The sequence below is a fragment of the Lissotriton helveticus genome, chromosome 8 (genome assembly GCF_964261635.1).
Source record: "Lissotriton helveticus chromosome 8, aLisHel1.1, whole genome shotgun sequence".
NCBI lineage: Eukaryota > Metazoa > Chordata > Amphibia > Caudata > Salamandridae > Lissotriton > Lissotriton helveticus.
Genome location: NC_136069.1, coordinates 1,138,211,182 through 1,138,228,509, shown reverse-complemented (window position 1 = coordinate 1,138,228,509; position 17,328 = coordinate 1,138,211,182). Strand labels below are relative to the sequence as shown.

The following is a 17,328-nucleotide window of genomic DNA, read 5'->3' as shown; positions in this document are numbered from 1 at the left end:
AAGGAACAGACACAAAACGTATAAAAAGCACAACACCTGGAAATGAAACAGAGAGAACAGATAATGCCTCGCAATACACGGAGAACAACATAGAAGATCAGAAGAAAGGTGAACCTACTCTAGTAACCCACTCAAGACGTATAAAAAGCACAACACCTAGAAATGAAGTAGAGAGAACAGAAACTGCCTCGCAACACACGGAGAACAACAAAGAAGGTCAGAATAAAATCCAATCTCCTTCATCTAGGCCACTCCATGAAGATAGGGAAGGCAGAGATACAGAAAATCCCAACTCATTGACTCCCCCTCCTAGCCAGGTGCAAAGAACCGTAGAAAGATCACCGTGTACTAAACTGCCTTTCACAAACAAAACTAATAATCTCAAAAAATCAGAAATTCTGATGAAAAAACCGGATCAAAAGAAAAAAGGGAAATCAATCGGCGAATCAAACAAAAAGGTAAAAGTAACGAACACAGCTCCTCAAACCAAGAGAGAGCTCGAAGATCTTAGATCAAAAATGAACATCATGTTGCAAGACATTAAAATATCTCTGCTTAAGTTAGGAAAACTATATGAAAATACTGAAAACACCCACAAGAAAATAGAGCACATCATAGAACTAATTCTTTACTCCCAAAGAAAAAGCAAGGAGATGGCGATGCCTCTATCAATTAGACATAATAGACCAGACAGAACACCTAAGGACCTAACGGAAGAAGAAACATTATCCTTACTAACAGATTATGAGATGCCGGAGCACAATAGAGAAGAGGTAATCAAAACAGTCCATATCAACGTCAATAGAAAGCCTAGATTTAATGACAGGAAACCCAACCTTAATAACTTACAACAAGTTCAGGTTTCCACTGAACCACAAATGCCGTCCGTAAACGACATAGATAAATCACTGAAATGCCTCTTGATCAACTGCAGATCCGCAGCTAAACATGCTTCAGACATAGCCGACCTCATCATTAGCCAAGAAATTGATGTGACAATCCTCACTGAAACATGGCTATCTGAATCGCCAGTTCTAGACCTTCTAGTGCCTCCCCACTACAACATCGTAAGCCTGGATAGACAACTTAAGAAAGGGGGTGGCATAGCCTGCATACATCGCTCGGATATAGAAATAGGCCAAATACAATCAGAACCGATCAAAGAATACGAATACCTAGGGCTAAATATAAGGTCGGAAAACAACCAATCATGCACCCTACATGCACTTTATCACCCACCTGGTAACAATATGCCGTTCATAGATCAATTAATGGAGATAATCACAGCAAATAAAAACTCCAACGGAAACAATATATTCTATGGGGACCATAATCTACACTGGAACAACTGTAATGACAAACAAATAAATACCTTCAAAGAATTCCTAACTGAACTCAATCTTTCACAATTTTGTACAAAGCCAACTCATTCGAAAGGAGCTACGTTGGACTGGATAATTGCAAAAAACAAGAACATATCAGGTGTAACAATAGAGCCTTGTGACTGGTCAGACCATCATGCCATAACATTCACGATTCCTACATGGAAAAAGAACAATCACACTCAACCGAATAGAATTAAAAAATGGGTGAGGGACACGAAAGACTCGAACATCGAGCTGTTACTAGAAGGCTGTGAAAAGGACCTACAACCGCCAAAGAACATACAAAACATAAATCATCTAACCGACCACTACTATACGTCTATAACGGATATAGTCAACTCCTCAATACCTCTCAAACTAAAACGAATGACAGAGAAGATTAAAAACCCATGGTTCAATGGAACACTTAATGAGGAAAGATGTAAACTGAGAATGGCGGAAAGAAAATGGAGACAACACCCCACTTCTCCAGCTCTGAAATCTCTAAGAAAAACCCAAAAAGAATATAACAAAAAGATCCTCAACTCCAAAAAAGAATATATCAGATCGGAATTAGACACCGCCATAAATAGACCGCATAAACTATTCGAAATATTGAAACAACAGTTCAACAAGGCAGCCAAAACGAACCAAGAATTCACAAAAACACAACTAAAATGTGAAAGCTTCTCAACCTTCTTCACAGACAAATCCAACACCTTGGAAAAGGAGCTCAAAAGTGCAGCGGAGTACCTAGAAAATCAAACTCCGACAACAAACATTTCCAATACGTTAATCAAGGTTAATGGAGCAAACAACAAAGCGCAATGGAACTCTTTCAAGCTATTGGACCAAAACTACATTGCCAAAACTTTACGGGAAATTAAACCCAATAACCACTACAATGATCCACTCCCATCGAAATACTTAAAAGAAATCGACCAGGCCGTGATTCCCTTATGGACTAAAATAGTCAACGCCTCTCTATCACAAGGGATTCTTCCAGGATGCCTAAAAACAGGACAAGTAGTTCCCATTATCAAAAAATCGACGGCGGACCCCGATGATCCGAACAACTTCCGCCCGGTAACTAACATTCTGGTACTTGCCAAGCTAATAGAGAAATGTGTGCAGAGTCAACTCAACCAACACATAGACAATTTTCCTCCCTTGGATGAATGCCAGTCGGGCTTCAGGGCAGGACATAGTACTGAAACAGATATCTTACAGATAGCTGATGATGCGTTACAAGCCCTAGACCAAGATAGGTCATGTCTACTCATCCTTCTAGACCTATCAGCGGCATTCGACACGGTGAACCACGTGAAGCTACTAAACAGGCTACAGGATAGGATGGGAATATCCGGTATGGTGTTGAAATGGTTTGAATCTTTCCTTCAGGACAGAACACAAAGATTCTCAGTCAATCAATCGCTTTCATCATCACATCCTAACACGATTGGAGTACCACAAGGATCCACTCTATCTCCTTCACTATTCAACTTATACATCGAACCACTCACTGCAATTTTGCGTAACTTCAAAATCTCCTATCACATGTACGCAGACGACACGCAGTTATACCTTAAGATCTCGTCATTGGAAGACATCAGGTTAATGAATGAGGCTTTAGAAGTGGCGTTAAAATAGCTAACAATCAATCACCTAAAATTAAATGCTCAAAAGACAGAATTCCTTCTAATATCGCCATCTAAGAAAAACACAGAAGTTAAGGATTGGGCCAGAATGATCACTGCGCTAAACTGTACCCCTACATTGGTCGACTCAGCTAAATCTCTGGGAATATCATTAGATGAGAACCTGGATATGAAAGTACATATCAAGGTCATGGCAAGAAGAGCTCGTTTCCACCTGAACTACTTAAGAAAGGTGAAACCTTTCATTTCAGAAGCAGATCTCAAGCTAGCGGTCCAATCACTGGTCATCACTAGGATTGAATATGGTTGCTCTACGCTAGCAGGCTTACCACAAATCTCCACTGCTCCGCTAAAAGCTTGCCTCAACGCAGCAGCAAGACTTATAACTGGCTCAAGAAAGTTCGACCATATCTCCCCACACCTGAAAGCTTTAAATTGGGTACCCTACGAAGCCAGAATTCAGTTAAAAATAGCATGTATCACCCACAAAGCACTTCACTACAACACTCCAAGATATCTTGCCCACAAGATAGTTCTATCGGGAGGAGACAGACCTGCGAGGAGTGCTAAGGAGATGGTACTGAGACCACCCTTATTCAAGAAGAAAAAAACTTATGATAGAGCATTCTCCTGAGCTGCTCCTAGAATATGGAACTCTCTTCCACCTAACATTAGAAAGATAACAAACACAGCAACATTTAAGAAGGAAACGAAAATATTTTTAATGAGCAAATTCCTGCCTTAACTCTAGCTGGCTACTGTATAACTTAATAGCAGAGTTATACTACAAGGGCGGAGAAGATGGAAATTACAAGCCCAGATACAGGACTTCATTTACCAAAATCAGATTATCACAGGCCTCTGAAAGAATAATGTAGATATTGTAATTAATTGTCTTTTATTGTCATATATACTTTTATTCTATATAAGCTGCTATCTCCTTACTACCTCATAATATGTAAAGCGCTCTGATACCCACGGGTCCTGTTCGCGCTATATAAAACTCTTAAATAATAAATAATAATAATAATAAATTACTTACTCTTCTGTTGCCCATGATGTTTTCTATAATGAACCACTCAGTCAGTTTGTTTATGTTTCAGATTATTATAGTGGTCCACTAGTGGGTCGTTCTGTTTATCCTTTTTGAGAGCAGACCTGTGCTCCAATAATCTCAACATTAGTGCTCTCCCTGTCTCTCCTACGTACGCTAGGCCACATGGGCAGCGTAGCAGATAAATAACTTTGGAGCTTCTGCAGTTGTTGAGGCTTTTTGATCTCAACGTGTACCCATTGTGTGTCAGTGTCTTGTTACTAGACAGTGATCACATATCGAGCAACTGCCACACTTATTGTTGCCCAGTGCTCTACCATTCTAGAGCGCACTCTGTTGCATGGGCCTAGTCTCCCCATATGTGTGGACCAGATTCTTGCGTATATTGTCATTTTGCTTACATGCAAAAAAACAGCTTGCACAGTTTTACTTCTTCATTTTCATTCAAAATGTTCCAATTTGAATTTCCACTGTTCTTTATCTTGTTGTTAATATTACAAAACTAACAAATACGATTCTATCCATTGTGGAGTCCTCCTTTCTATAAGGTACTTTGCTCTGCTCCAGCATGCTTTCCCTGTTGTAAAACCATGCACTCTTAAATGCATGCTTTACAAAATTTTGGGGATAACCCCTATCCAAAAGTTTCTCCCTTAGAGTTCGGAATGTTTGTAAAAATCCTCCAATGATGAACAGTTCCTCCTCAATCAGATGAACTGTCCAAATGGGAAATTGTCCCTTTGTGCTTTTGGATGATAACTCTTATAATGTAAGAGTGTGTTTTTGTCAGTTGGCTTGGTGTACAGCTCAACTTCCAAGTATCCATGTGCATTTTTAATGGAGATATCCAGAAAGTTTACCGAGTGGATGTTGTACTCTACCGTAAATTTTAAACGTAGGTCCCCAAGATTGAGCCACTCTAAGAAGTGCACCAAATCTGTCACCTGGCCCTCCCATATGAAAAAATATCATCAATGATGCGGCGCCAAGTGACAATGTTTTCATAAAATGGCGCTGCCTCATTAAAAATATGTCTGTTCTCGAAATTTCCAACATAGAGACAGGCCAGGCTTCGGGGCACAGGTTGCCCCCATGCTCGTCCTTTCACTTTGAAGGTAAAGATCATCACCTAATAAAACATATTGTTCTTTAACACTAGGGTAATACATTGCATAATCAACATAGTGCATCATTCTGCGGGATTTTAGAATATAATGATTCTATTTTGAGGGTCACTAAGATCTGATTTTGATCATTAAATGTGATACCCTCCACAATAGAAATAATGTGGGCTGGGTCCCTGATATATGATTTCTGCTTCTGCGCAAATGGTTTGATGAAGCTGTCAGCATATTTGCTGAGTGGCTCTAATAGGGATCCCAAACAGCTCACTATTGGTTGCATGGGGGGATTTTTATAATTTTTATGTATTTTGGGCAACCCATAGATTGCCGGAGTGACAACATTGTCATTCTTTAGGAATTTTTATTCCTCCGGGAGATGGGATTGCCACAGCCTTTTTGTGTCGGGAAGGCTGTCATAGAATGGCTGTGGAAATCCTCCATCCTAATTCCTCAGTCAGAAAGAGCCACCTGAGGGATTGATGGTAGACTTCAAAATGCCTGCAAGGCCCTCCAAGCCCGTCGCAAGCCATTCAGAAATCCAGTTTGGATTCCTTTCCGACCGACCCCATCAAAATGGTTTGGATGGAAAGGAATGTGAACAGCCAATTCCAATGCGGTCGGGATGGCTCCGACCAATGGTCGGAGAAATTTCCAACCACATCGGATTCGGCCCTGATGTATATATCTTATGCATACACAAGGGAACCACATCAGCCCTCAGTGTGCTACACTGGTTTCCAGTTGGAAGAACTCTCTTCTTCAAGATGTGTTTGTGCATGGAATCAAACTATTCTAGAAAAATAGATAGGCATATTTATCCAACTTTCACGCAGTGCAACAATCCACCTTGCTGTACTTTGTGAAAAGGAGAGGGCAGGGATCTGCCTTATTTGCCATTATACAACACATTTCTATTGTTTTCTTGTGCTGGTGCACTTTTAGCTGACTAATGGCAGCCCAGGTAAGCATTGACGCGGTGCAAGGGTGCCTTCATTGTAGGTAGAATCCTCAGGCATTTTCCTCTTTATAAGTGTGCTTCAGAAGGCAGCACACTGAGAAAGAGGAAACAATGAGGAGAAATGAAGCTATATCTCCTTGATTTGCATCTTCTGAGGAGGCACAGCATTTTGGCACATTGCCAGGTTCACCAGTGTTGGTAAATCTGGAAATGTACCAAAACCCATGGATAGATGAAAGGGAACATCCACGGTCCACCAATGGAATGCCTCCCTAGGGCAGAGTAATACAAAGCAGTGATTTACCCTGTGTCGTGTTACTCCAGATTTATCAAGTCATGCAGGGTCATGCAAGGTGTCCTTAAGTTGCTTGATAAATCTTACCTTAGTGTTGTGTCACCCTTGCACGCCCTTTGCTTGGTGCACGGCAATGCAACACATTGATAAAAATGCCCCATATTCTTAAACTAAGTCACCACTTAACTATTCCACTCAGAATCGCACTGTGGAATTGATCGTCAAAGCCCAGACCTCAAACTTAAAAACACATTTATTGTTCATAGGAAAACCTTCTGAACCAGTTGCATTTAACAAAGTGCTAAAGCCATGTCTGAACCATCAAAGCAAACATGACCATGTACCTTTTTTCACAATTCAATCACTCACCGTCCATCAAAAACCCTAAACTCCTGAGGAACATCTACAACAAACAAATTAGAAGCTCCAAAGTGAACTTCTTTAGAAGCTAATTAGACAAAGCTGGAAATCGTCCCAAAAAACTGTTCAAACTGCTCAAGTTGCAATCAAATAAGCAATCCAACTATCCCTCCTCAGGTTCCAAGCCACAACAACCAAATTGCACCTCCTTCTTCATGGAAAAGACAATAAAAATCTAAAACGGCCTGCGATTAGCCTCAGAGTGCCTTCCTCTCGCAACTCATGGTAGCACCCCACACCCTTGATTACTGAGGCCTCCCAATTCACGCCTCCAAAAAACAGTGCCACATGAAGCATATTCAAAACTTTTCATGAAAGTGCAATCCTCAAAATCATTATAACACTAAAACCCGTAAGCCACTTCAACAAATCTCTACCAACGAACATCTTTAGGGAGATCAAAATGTCCTTACACCCTCTCTACACTAAAATAGTCAATTCTGTTACTTTAACAATTGATACCTGAGTGCCTTAAAGCTGGGCAGATAACCCCTCCTTTAAAAAAAAAATGACGGCTAACTTCTTAATGTCAAACTTACACAACTACCGCTCAATCGCTACGATTCCGACACTAGGAAAGCTCCTTGAGAAATGTGTTCATGTTCAACTGTGTAACCACATTGACCAATACAGTCTTTTAGATCAGTTCCAATAAGGATTCTGCCATGGCCACAGCACTGAATCGGTGCTCACACACATTGTTTATTATGCCCAAAAAATATTGGACCAAATGAATCCTGCCTTCTTGACCAGTCGTCAACCTTCACGACTGTCAAACATGACAGCCTCCTAGAACTACCTAAATGTAGGATGGGTTGATTGGGGACTCTTCTTTACTCATTTACCTAATTTTCCCAGGACAGAACTCAAAGAATCATGGTCAATATGTCACTATACAATCCTGCACAGGTCACATTAGGGGTTTCTTGTGGGTCTTCGCTCTCACCCATGCTCTTTAACTAATTCATGGAACCCCTAACAGAACTGTTGAATTAATCTAACATCCAATATCACATTTAACCAAATGATACCCAACTGTACTAAAAAGTCTCTTCTCACGAAGATATTGTGGACCCGATTCACAGAACTAACTTAAGACAAAATCCGAAAATTACTACCATTTTCGTATTCACAGAAGGCACTTACTCATTTTGATATTCACAGAAGACACTTGCTCATTTTGGTATTCACAGACGTTAGTGCTCCTAACTTTAGGACTCCTAAATGCCTTCTGTGAATACTGAAAGTCTTAAAATTAGGATTTTTCTCAATTTAGTAGTAGTAAAGTTAGGACTCCTAACTTTAGGACTCCTAAATGCCTTCTGTGAATACCAAAAGTCTTAAAATTAGGATTTTTCTCAGTTTAGGAGTCCTAAAGTTAGGACTCTTAACTTTACTACTACTATTGCAACACGTTTGGAATACATTTAAACACACACTCATGCACACACACACACGCACACACACATCCACCCCCCAACTCCCGAAAATGTAATACAGGCCTACTTACCACAATGAAATACCTTCTGCACAAGCAACTTTTGCTTTATGATTTTACGTTCCGCATAAATCCAACTGAAGCTTATGTCTTGAATATCTAAACAACATTTATTTCCATATTTAGACTGCACCAATCAGTGCTACAGGGTCACACTAGAGAAGGCACCATACAAATACAGTGGAAATGACAATACAGGCGCATTTTATGTGAGAATCAGTTGCCCAAAAGTACACGCACACACTGCAAATATCAAAATGACCTCATATTAAAGGGAAGGTTAATTGAAATTAGATTAGATTTAATAAAACATTTTAGCCTTTTAAACATTAATATTTAAAATAATTTTAAAAATATATAAATCCAACATTTAGACTTAAAAAAACAAATATTTTAAAGAAAAAATGCATAACTTTTGATTAAATATTTGTTTCATATTAATTAAATATGAAAATGCATGTGAAGGTGTTTTATAAAAAAAACTGGTTAAAAATAAAATTCTAAATAATATTTTTGAAGCTTTAGGTCAAAAACGAATGCCTTCTTGAAGAAGGCTTTAACAAGAGGAAATGTGTTTATTGCTCAATTAAACATGAACTACATGTATGCTGCAATGAACGGTGTACATCCTAAGCATGGGATGCTTCTGAGTTTGTCTAGCCATAGGAATTTGTACAGGAAGCGTGTGCTATCTGTACACATCCTTTGGTACAGAGTAAACACTCACCTCTGCACCATAGTGTATGGCCATGCATTGCACAAGACAGCATGTTTTCCGACCAATAGAATGCATGAAAGCCTCAGCAGGCGAATCTTAGTAGATATGGCTTTGCGCTGTTTGCCCCTGCGCAGCTTTTACAAACAAGACTATTGGTCTACATAGCAATAATTCTCTTGCTAAAGATATAGGTTATTCTGCACACGAATAACATAGCAGACAGTGCAGGACTGGTTAAATTTAAATTTATGAATTTTGTAAATAGAGCTGAAGAAAAACCACATACACTGTCATCTGCTAAAATGAAAAATGTATAACAATATGAAAAATGAAACATTATTACCTGAGGCCTGGGGTTAGACACAAATCAGTTTCTGTAGCAGACTGCATTGTGTTAGTTTGTTACCAAGGATCTCTGGAGTCACGAAAAAATCTTCTATTAAGCAGGGTGAAGAACCTTAAGCTATTACTAGAGGTCATTGCTAGATGCAAGCTGCAATACCTGAGGCTGTTGAAGTCAGATATGTGTTGTCGTTGTAATCAAGCTGCTGTGGCCTAGTTCAAGGTCTACACTGGAGGTCTCTGGAGCCGGAAGCAAATGTTTTCTCAAGCAGGCTGCCTGCAGTCAGCCACAGTTCCTATTTTGAAGCACTGTGTAGCACCGTAGGCTTTAATAGAGATTGCTGGAGTCAGACATATGTTGTTCCTCTAATCAGACTGCAGTACCTTTTGATATGACTTATGGTCTCACATGTGTAAAGTACTGCCCCGTCAATCTCAGGACACCAGAGACCTGGGCACACAGCAGTTGCCATTCAACATATTTTGATGAAAGTGAAAATCAAATGGCAACATGTTGACAGTGCTTTTGTTTTCTGCAGGCCAGATCACAGAGAGGATACAGCTTTAACAGAAGTTTCCTTCACAAGCCTCTCCTTTTATGCACATATTCATTTTCATAAATGTATATGCTCATATTGTTTCGTGATGATAATTATCATGGGTCTTATTCAACTGTACATGGTCTGGATGTCACTCTAGCATTGGGAGCTAATACGGGACCCATGTATGTACAAAGACAAGGAATAACGGGAAAGGCAAAGAGCAGAAGAGAATGGAAACCAAATAAAGGTGCTGCATTGCGTTGCTTGAACGAGAGAGAGCAGAACTGTGCCATATCTTCAAATAAATGTTGTAGTGTGTCTAACGGCAAGACAGGCATACTTGCGCCATAGTGCAAGGGTGTTTGCAGTACTGCCAACAAGGGTTACTTTCCTGCACAAAGCCCACCTATTTAGGCTATTTCCTCTATGCATGTGTGCTGTAAAATGAGAGAACAAGGAGAAATAAAGATCTTTCTCATTGTTGTGCCACCCTTAGGCAGGCTCATCATTGTGGTCTAACTCACTTCTATATCTATAAGTCTTCATAGATATGGGTTTGCATCAAAGTACATTGGTGGGTGGACAGGAAAGTCCAGCACCACTATTGGAATGCCTCAGTGATACAAAGTAAGAGAAGTCAGCGCTGTGTACTGTTAAAATGTTCTTTTTTTTTAAACAATGCAAATAGCCATTTATGCTACTTTGTAAATGCACAAAATAATTTTGCATCAGGTCTGCCTTACAAAAGTAACACAAAGTGACGCAACCCCTCTGTAGATCTAGGCCTAAACCTGTACTGCCCTCTCCTAAGGTGGTACAACATTGTGATGAAAAATAGTTATTTGATGTTATTAGTAAACGGGTACAATTCAACCACTCAGTATGCTGTGTCTGGAGTCAGACACAAATCCCTTTCTTTTTGGAAGTCGAATACAGCACCTTGGAACATTACTAGAGGACCCTGGAGTCAAACACAGTTACATTTCTGAAGTGGGGTGCAGTCCTCTAGGGTGTAAATAGAAATCCATTGAGACAGAGGTCCAGGGTGAAGGGCATATGTACTTCTTGCAACCAGGCTGGAGTACCTTGTACATCTAGCCGAGGTCTGTCCACGAAAGTGGAAAGAAACAATGGTAAAACCTGACTGTGCTCTCTTTTCAGCAGGCCATATCACAAAGAGGGTATGGCCCCAATACAAGCTTATTCTTGATTGTGATTATAATAATTGCTATTATAGATTTATAACGCACTACCCTATGTTTTCGATATAGTCACGTTTACATTCATGGCTTGTACTATGTATTTGCAAATAAAAATTGTTCTCCGAGGCCTAGAGTCAGACAAATATATTTTTCTACGAGGCTGCAGAACCTTTGGTGGTTACTATCAGACAAAATATTATTTACTGTAGAATCAATCAACCAGGTGTTTGTTAAGCGCGACTACTCACCCGTGAGGGTCTCAAAGTGCTGGGGGGGGAGGTTTTGCAGGTTCCAGTCCATCAAGGAGGGGGGTCTGTCGAAGAGCCAGGTTTTGAGATTTCTTGCAAAGAAGGGGAGCGAAGTTGTCTGTCTGAGGTGGAGCGAAAGGGCGTTCCAGGCTTTGGCCGCGAGGAAGGAGAAGGAGCAGCCTTCCGATCAGGTCTTTCTCTGCGCGGGGGACCACGGCGTCGGAGAGCTGGGCTGATCGTAGGGTCCTGTCTGGTGCGTGGAAATTGAGTCAGCTGTTCAGGTATGCTGGTCCGGTGTTGTGAATGACCTTTTGAGCATGGGTGTGCATCTTGAAGGTGACTTTAGCTTTGATGGAGAGCCAATGGAGTGTGTGCAGGTGCTGGGACATGTGGCAGTGACTTGGCAGGTTGAGGACGAGTAGAAGGCTGCCGTACCCTAAGTCATTACTGTAAATCCTGGGGCTCAGACACAAATCTTTCTTGTAGAAGGTTGTAGAATCCTACGTCATTACTAGAAGACTCCAGTGTCAGTAAAAGATCTTCTCTGACACAGGGTACAGTACCATAGGTTAATACTAGAGGTCACTGGTGTCATACAAAATCCTGTACTATCGCATGCTGCAGTACCATAGGTCATTACTGTACGTCCTAAGGTTCAGACACAAAACCTTCCAATAGCAAGCTGTAGTACCTTAGGTCCTTATTAGAGGACTCCAGCGTCAGTAACAGATCAATTCTGATGCAGGTTGCAGTACCATAGATCATTACTAGAGGTCCCTGGTGTCACACAAATCTTGTCTGCAACATGCTGTAGTACCTTAGGTCATTACACACAAGGTCAGAACAATAGAACAATGTAGAAAAAGGAATCCAATGAGCATTAGAAAGACCAATTGGTCTGGCCTTTATAATATGGTGCAATCATGTGAGAAGAGAGAAATAAAACATTCTTATGCCTTCACGTCGTGACAGAACACTTGCAATACTAAGTGTATGACCACCGCATGTAATTGTGATAAACAGCATTAAGCTTCCTAGTAAGCAGGTATATTTAGAACTGGTATAGAAATTATTTTAGCTTTTTAACCATTTTCTTTTGAGTTTTATATTTTACTATGATGAAAAGCAGTATTATTATAAAGGAAGACATAGAACGATTGTGATATGAATCCAACACAGTGATGTTTGTTTGTGGTTATTATGCAAGACAAGAAGTGCATCAATCATTTATAGATATTTACATCCAGTACAGCCTCAAGAATAAAGAAAACATGATTGAAACGGTTATTTAGTTTTGACATTCATTTATGCAAGATCACTGATTCTGTATAATAAGGTTGATTGCATTCTCCAAGATGTTGTATTATTCCAGTCAAACTCATGATATTCCAAAAGCCCCCCCATATTTTGTCAAATTTCTGTGCAGAGGCACGCTCTGCACCCGCCACTCTCCCCACAGCCATGCACCTGCACTTTTTTGTGACTCCGATCCCCACTTGTTTAAAGTATTGGCCTATCACGTTGTTGTGCTACATTCCTCTTCACTACTATTAGTCCTTGATTAATGAATAGTTTATAATCTATAGTTGCCTCCTGTGTACCCTATATCGCTTGTTGAATGGTGAGTGCATTTATTCCTAACATTAATTCCAGTGCCATTTTCCTATTTGTTCTAAATTGTGTCCTGTAGTTTGCCATATTCGCAAAAAATACACAAACTCCATACCGTGTGAATGAAAGTGCCTCTTTGTCAATAACCCCACAGACACAAATCACTTTCAATTCACCCATATTTTCATAGTTGAACTTCAGCATGTCTGAGGCACTGCTTTTCTTATCCTCAAAATAGTCCTGCCTTTTGTGGTCAGACTTCTTAGTACACCCCTCGCTTTCTTGGGCCATGATTTCAATGTATGCTTGAATTGCAAGAACTTAAATGTCTGGGAACACCATACATCTCCTAATATATAGAACCCTGTGCCTTCCCTCCCCTTAAATCCTACTAAACCACTCAACATCTGTAAGGTGGGACCCACCCACAATGGCGTTTTGGTTGTTAATTTATATTAAAAAACAAACCGGGAGGATAGGGTCAAAGGGAAAGGATTTTTAGAGACCTACTACTGGTTCACTTCCCCAGTAACAACACATAAATAACAAGCAAGAACCTAGGAGGTCTATGGGCCAGGCAACTAGCTGGCTAAACTGTCAAATCTATCTTTATGACAGATGGTGCTGCAGTCACCATATAGTAATATAAAAAAGAGAAGGAGAAACAAATGTGTAAGTAACCAAAGAATGAGAATGACAAAGACTTAATCAAGAACTGGTCAGACTAGATCCAGTACACATATTGTTTGTGAGTAACCATCAAAAAACCAAGTGATCAGTCCTATCATTTGGTCGTTCACACTGTGACCAGGCGGGTCCTAGGATCATCTAGAACTCGTGCCACCCAGTCATGGTGAGTACTGGATATGGTCCACAGTCAAAATTGGAACTACCAATTGTTGGTCTGATAGTGATGGCTCAAAAAGGTGATAAAGTACAGTGCAACAAAACAGAAAAGGTGGTGAATCTAAAAGAGGGTGATATGTCTAAACAGCAACTTTAATAGAAACTTGGCACATCCCCTAACTAAAATAGGAACAGCGCAAACGACAGTATGGAACAATGACTATCGCAAAACGGGCCAACATGTTTAGAGTCCCTTGGCATTCATCAGGGCCACTGCTCTCAAAAAGTTGCTACTGTTGGAATGTGTGTGAAAACAATAGTGAAAGCACAACAAAGTTTCAAGGTAGGAACGATACAACCTGTACCTACTGTTCAATTACATGTTGGCCCGTTTTGCGATAGTCATTGTTCCAGACTGTTGTTTGCGCTGTTCCTATTTTGCAGTGCCTCTGTTCTAAACAGAAGCAGTAAGAATTTGAACCTATTAATGCAAAATCCTGAGTAATAACAACATTTCTTTTTTCTTGGGAGGCTCAAAAGAAATAGACTAAGATGAGGAAGAGGGACAATGCTACTTTGTCACTTAGTTGATATTCGTATGGATACATCATAATTGTGGGGTAGGAGGCGGTATATAATCCTGGGTATGAAGGCTCAGTGGACCACTACATGCACTGAAGGAATTTGTGTTTGACCCAATGTTCAACAGTTTTATTCATGGCGGTTCCATTCTTACTTTCATCCTCATGAGGTTGATAAAATGAGTATCAACAAGTTGGATAACAAGGCACATCTGTCACATAGCACCAAAAGACCATTTTAGGTGAATAAGCACTTTACTAATATGCGTTGTTATATTATTTACTTTATCAATACCCTGTGCTTATTTAGCTTTTTTCTTCTTTTAATGCACTTCAGAAAGGAACTACTTTGCCTCAAAATCATTCTGGATGTTGAGGAGAAAATCAACGCAAATTGTTCCAACTTTGAAGAAACTAAACTTTACTTTTTCATTAAAACTGGAAATTCCCTTTATTGCCCATCACTGAACTGCTATAAAGATACACAGAGGTCGTCAGTGAAGTGGTATAAGGTAAACACTTAAAAGTGCGTCCTATACTTGATAATGCATGTATGTGCTGTGAAAATTCTAACATAAACTCATTTTTTTTCTCTAATTTATTTATTAGGATGGGAACTTAATCGTTCCAGATGAATACCGATTTTCTCTTAAGATAAAGGAAAAGGAAATTGTCTGGAACGAAATCTATGAAACCGATTCAGGCATCTATGCATGTGACTACATTCAATTTAACAAAACAGACCAGTGGCTAGTGAGGTCTGTGGTTATCATACAGGCTATTGGTAAGAAGTATGTTATGTTTTAATGCTGTTCATCGTTGTTAGCTGCTGGTATGGAGTTAGTAAGGAAGCCCTAATTAGCTGATTTAGCATTGTCTGAAAAATCCTTGATAAATGACCAGTAAGCACAATCTCTGCTATTCTTCTTCTCATCACAGAATCATTAATAGTGAGAATACTTTAGCTTTGAACCAGGTACATTGGTTACTGCAGGAGCCTGAGTAAACTTTTGAAACTGAAAAGACCGGGAGCGGCAGAACAAAGTAAAGAATGAAACCAGCTTCTCCAAAAACGTGTTAGAAATCTTGGACCAGAATGACATTCTTGGCATGTTATAAATATCCAATTCACCTTGAGTTTTTGTTTGCAATCTTTTGGCCTAAAATGGTTGAAAAGAGTACGCTTGGCTTAGGACCCCAGCTGGTTTAACCTCAGTCTGACTAGAGGCAAGTCTCATCAAGGCAAGAAGGCAGCAGGTAAGCACAGCAGAGCAGCAGCTCCTTCAGAGCAGCAGTCCAGCAGATTGGCAGTCCTTGCAGCAGCACAGCAGTCCTTCTTCCTGGCAAACTATCCACAGGTCCGGAAGTGTGCCGAAGTGGTGATGTCTGAGGTCTTTCTTTTATACAAAGTTGTATCTTTGAAGTGGAGAGAAGCTTCTAGAGGAACGCCTTTGAAGTCCACAGATGCCCTGCCTTCCCTGCCCTGGCTCCAGACGAAGTACAGGGCACATGCAGCCCTTTGTGTGAAATTAGAACATAAACTATTCAGATGTAAGTGAGGCTGGTGCCCAGCTTGTTCCTCCAATCCTGCCAGTGATGACTCATCCAGTCACATCTAAGCCCCCAAAGTGGCTCTCCAGAAGACATGAACAAAGCCCAACTGCCTACTATACCCAGTTATGTGACCAGAGACAGGCTGCAGGTACCATATGGCTAAGGCAAGAAAATGCCACCTTTCTAAAAGTGCCCTTTTCAGATTTGGAATTTAAAATCTGACTTCACCATGAATTAGAATTTTAAATTATGTTTCCAGACACACCAAATCTGAACCAGTTATATTTCCCCGTTTGAAAATGACACTTCTGAAATTTAGAAGGCAACTCCAATGTTATCCTATGGAAGAGATAGACCTTGCAGTAGTGAAAAGTGAATTTAAGATTGTTTCACTACCAGAACATGTCAAACTTAAAAGTACATGTCCAACTTTTTAAATGCACAGCACCTTGCCCTTAGTCCTGCCTAGGGCCTACCTTAGGGATGACTTGTATGTATTAAAAAGAAAGGTTTGGGCCTCGCAAAAGGTTAATTTTGTCAGGTCAACATGGCTAGACTGCACTCACAGGATGTGTAATTGCAAGTCTGAGAAATGTTTAAAGGGCTACTTAAGTGGGTGGCTCAATCAGAGCTGCAGGCCCATTAGCAGCATTTAATTTACAGGCCCTGGGCATATGTAGTTCACTTTACTAGGGACTAATGAGTAAATTAAATATTTCATTTGATGACTTTATTTCGGTCATTGACCATAAAAGTGCAATAAGATATGTACAAGCACAGAAATAAAACCATGAATATAGACAATTTAAAAAGTTATTAAACGTTAAGTTATCAAAGATGAGAAAAAATGAAAAGCAGTGGGCCGTTATTTTTTGTTAATAAAAACAGTTCTTCTCCGCCACATGCCGTGTAAAAATCGGGAGACAGCAAAAACAATGAGAGGGGCGGTATCGTAGGTTAAAACTCTGCAAGCTTGTGCACATTGTCTGAAACACAGGTTTTTACACAATGGAATAATCCAGCATTTCCGAATTTCACTATATGCCGGGGAGAAAAAGAAGATATGTACAATGTCTTCCCTACAGTAGTTACAAGCAGGGCAGTTGGCCTCCATCGATTTTGCCCATCTGGATGTCAATGCCCCAATCGGTATAGAGCCATGCCTCAGTTGGATGTATAATTTTCTTGCAAGTGGAGGCTGCACTAAGTCCAAGAACGCCTCCGTCCTGGATTCAACTTTCATCAGTAGGAACTCAGTAGACAGCCTGCCCAGGGAAGTCGAGCTACATAGTATTTTGAGGTTATATGACCTT

General features: G+C 40.2%; 1 protein-coding gene across 1 annotated transcript in view; it reads left to right on the top strand.

Moving 5' to 3' along the window:
• LOC144773864 (interleukin-18 receptor accessory protein-like) overlaps positions 1–17,328 on the top strand; it is a 525,065-nt gene that overhangs the window by 396,245 nt on the left and 111,492 nt on the right. The window contains exons 3-4 of the mRNA XM_078658949.1: positions 14,799–14,973; positions 15,071–15,245. Of these exons, the coding sequence (XP_078515075.1) occupies positions 14,799–14,973; positions 15,071–15,245 (350 nt within the window). The remainder of the gene's footprint in view (positions 1–14,798; positions 14,974–15,070; positions 15,246–17,328) is intronic.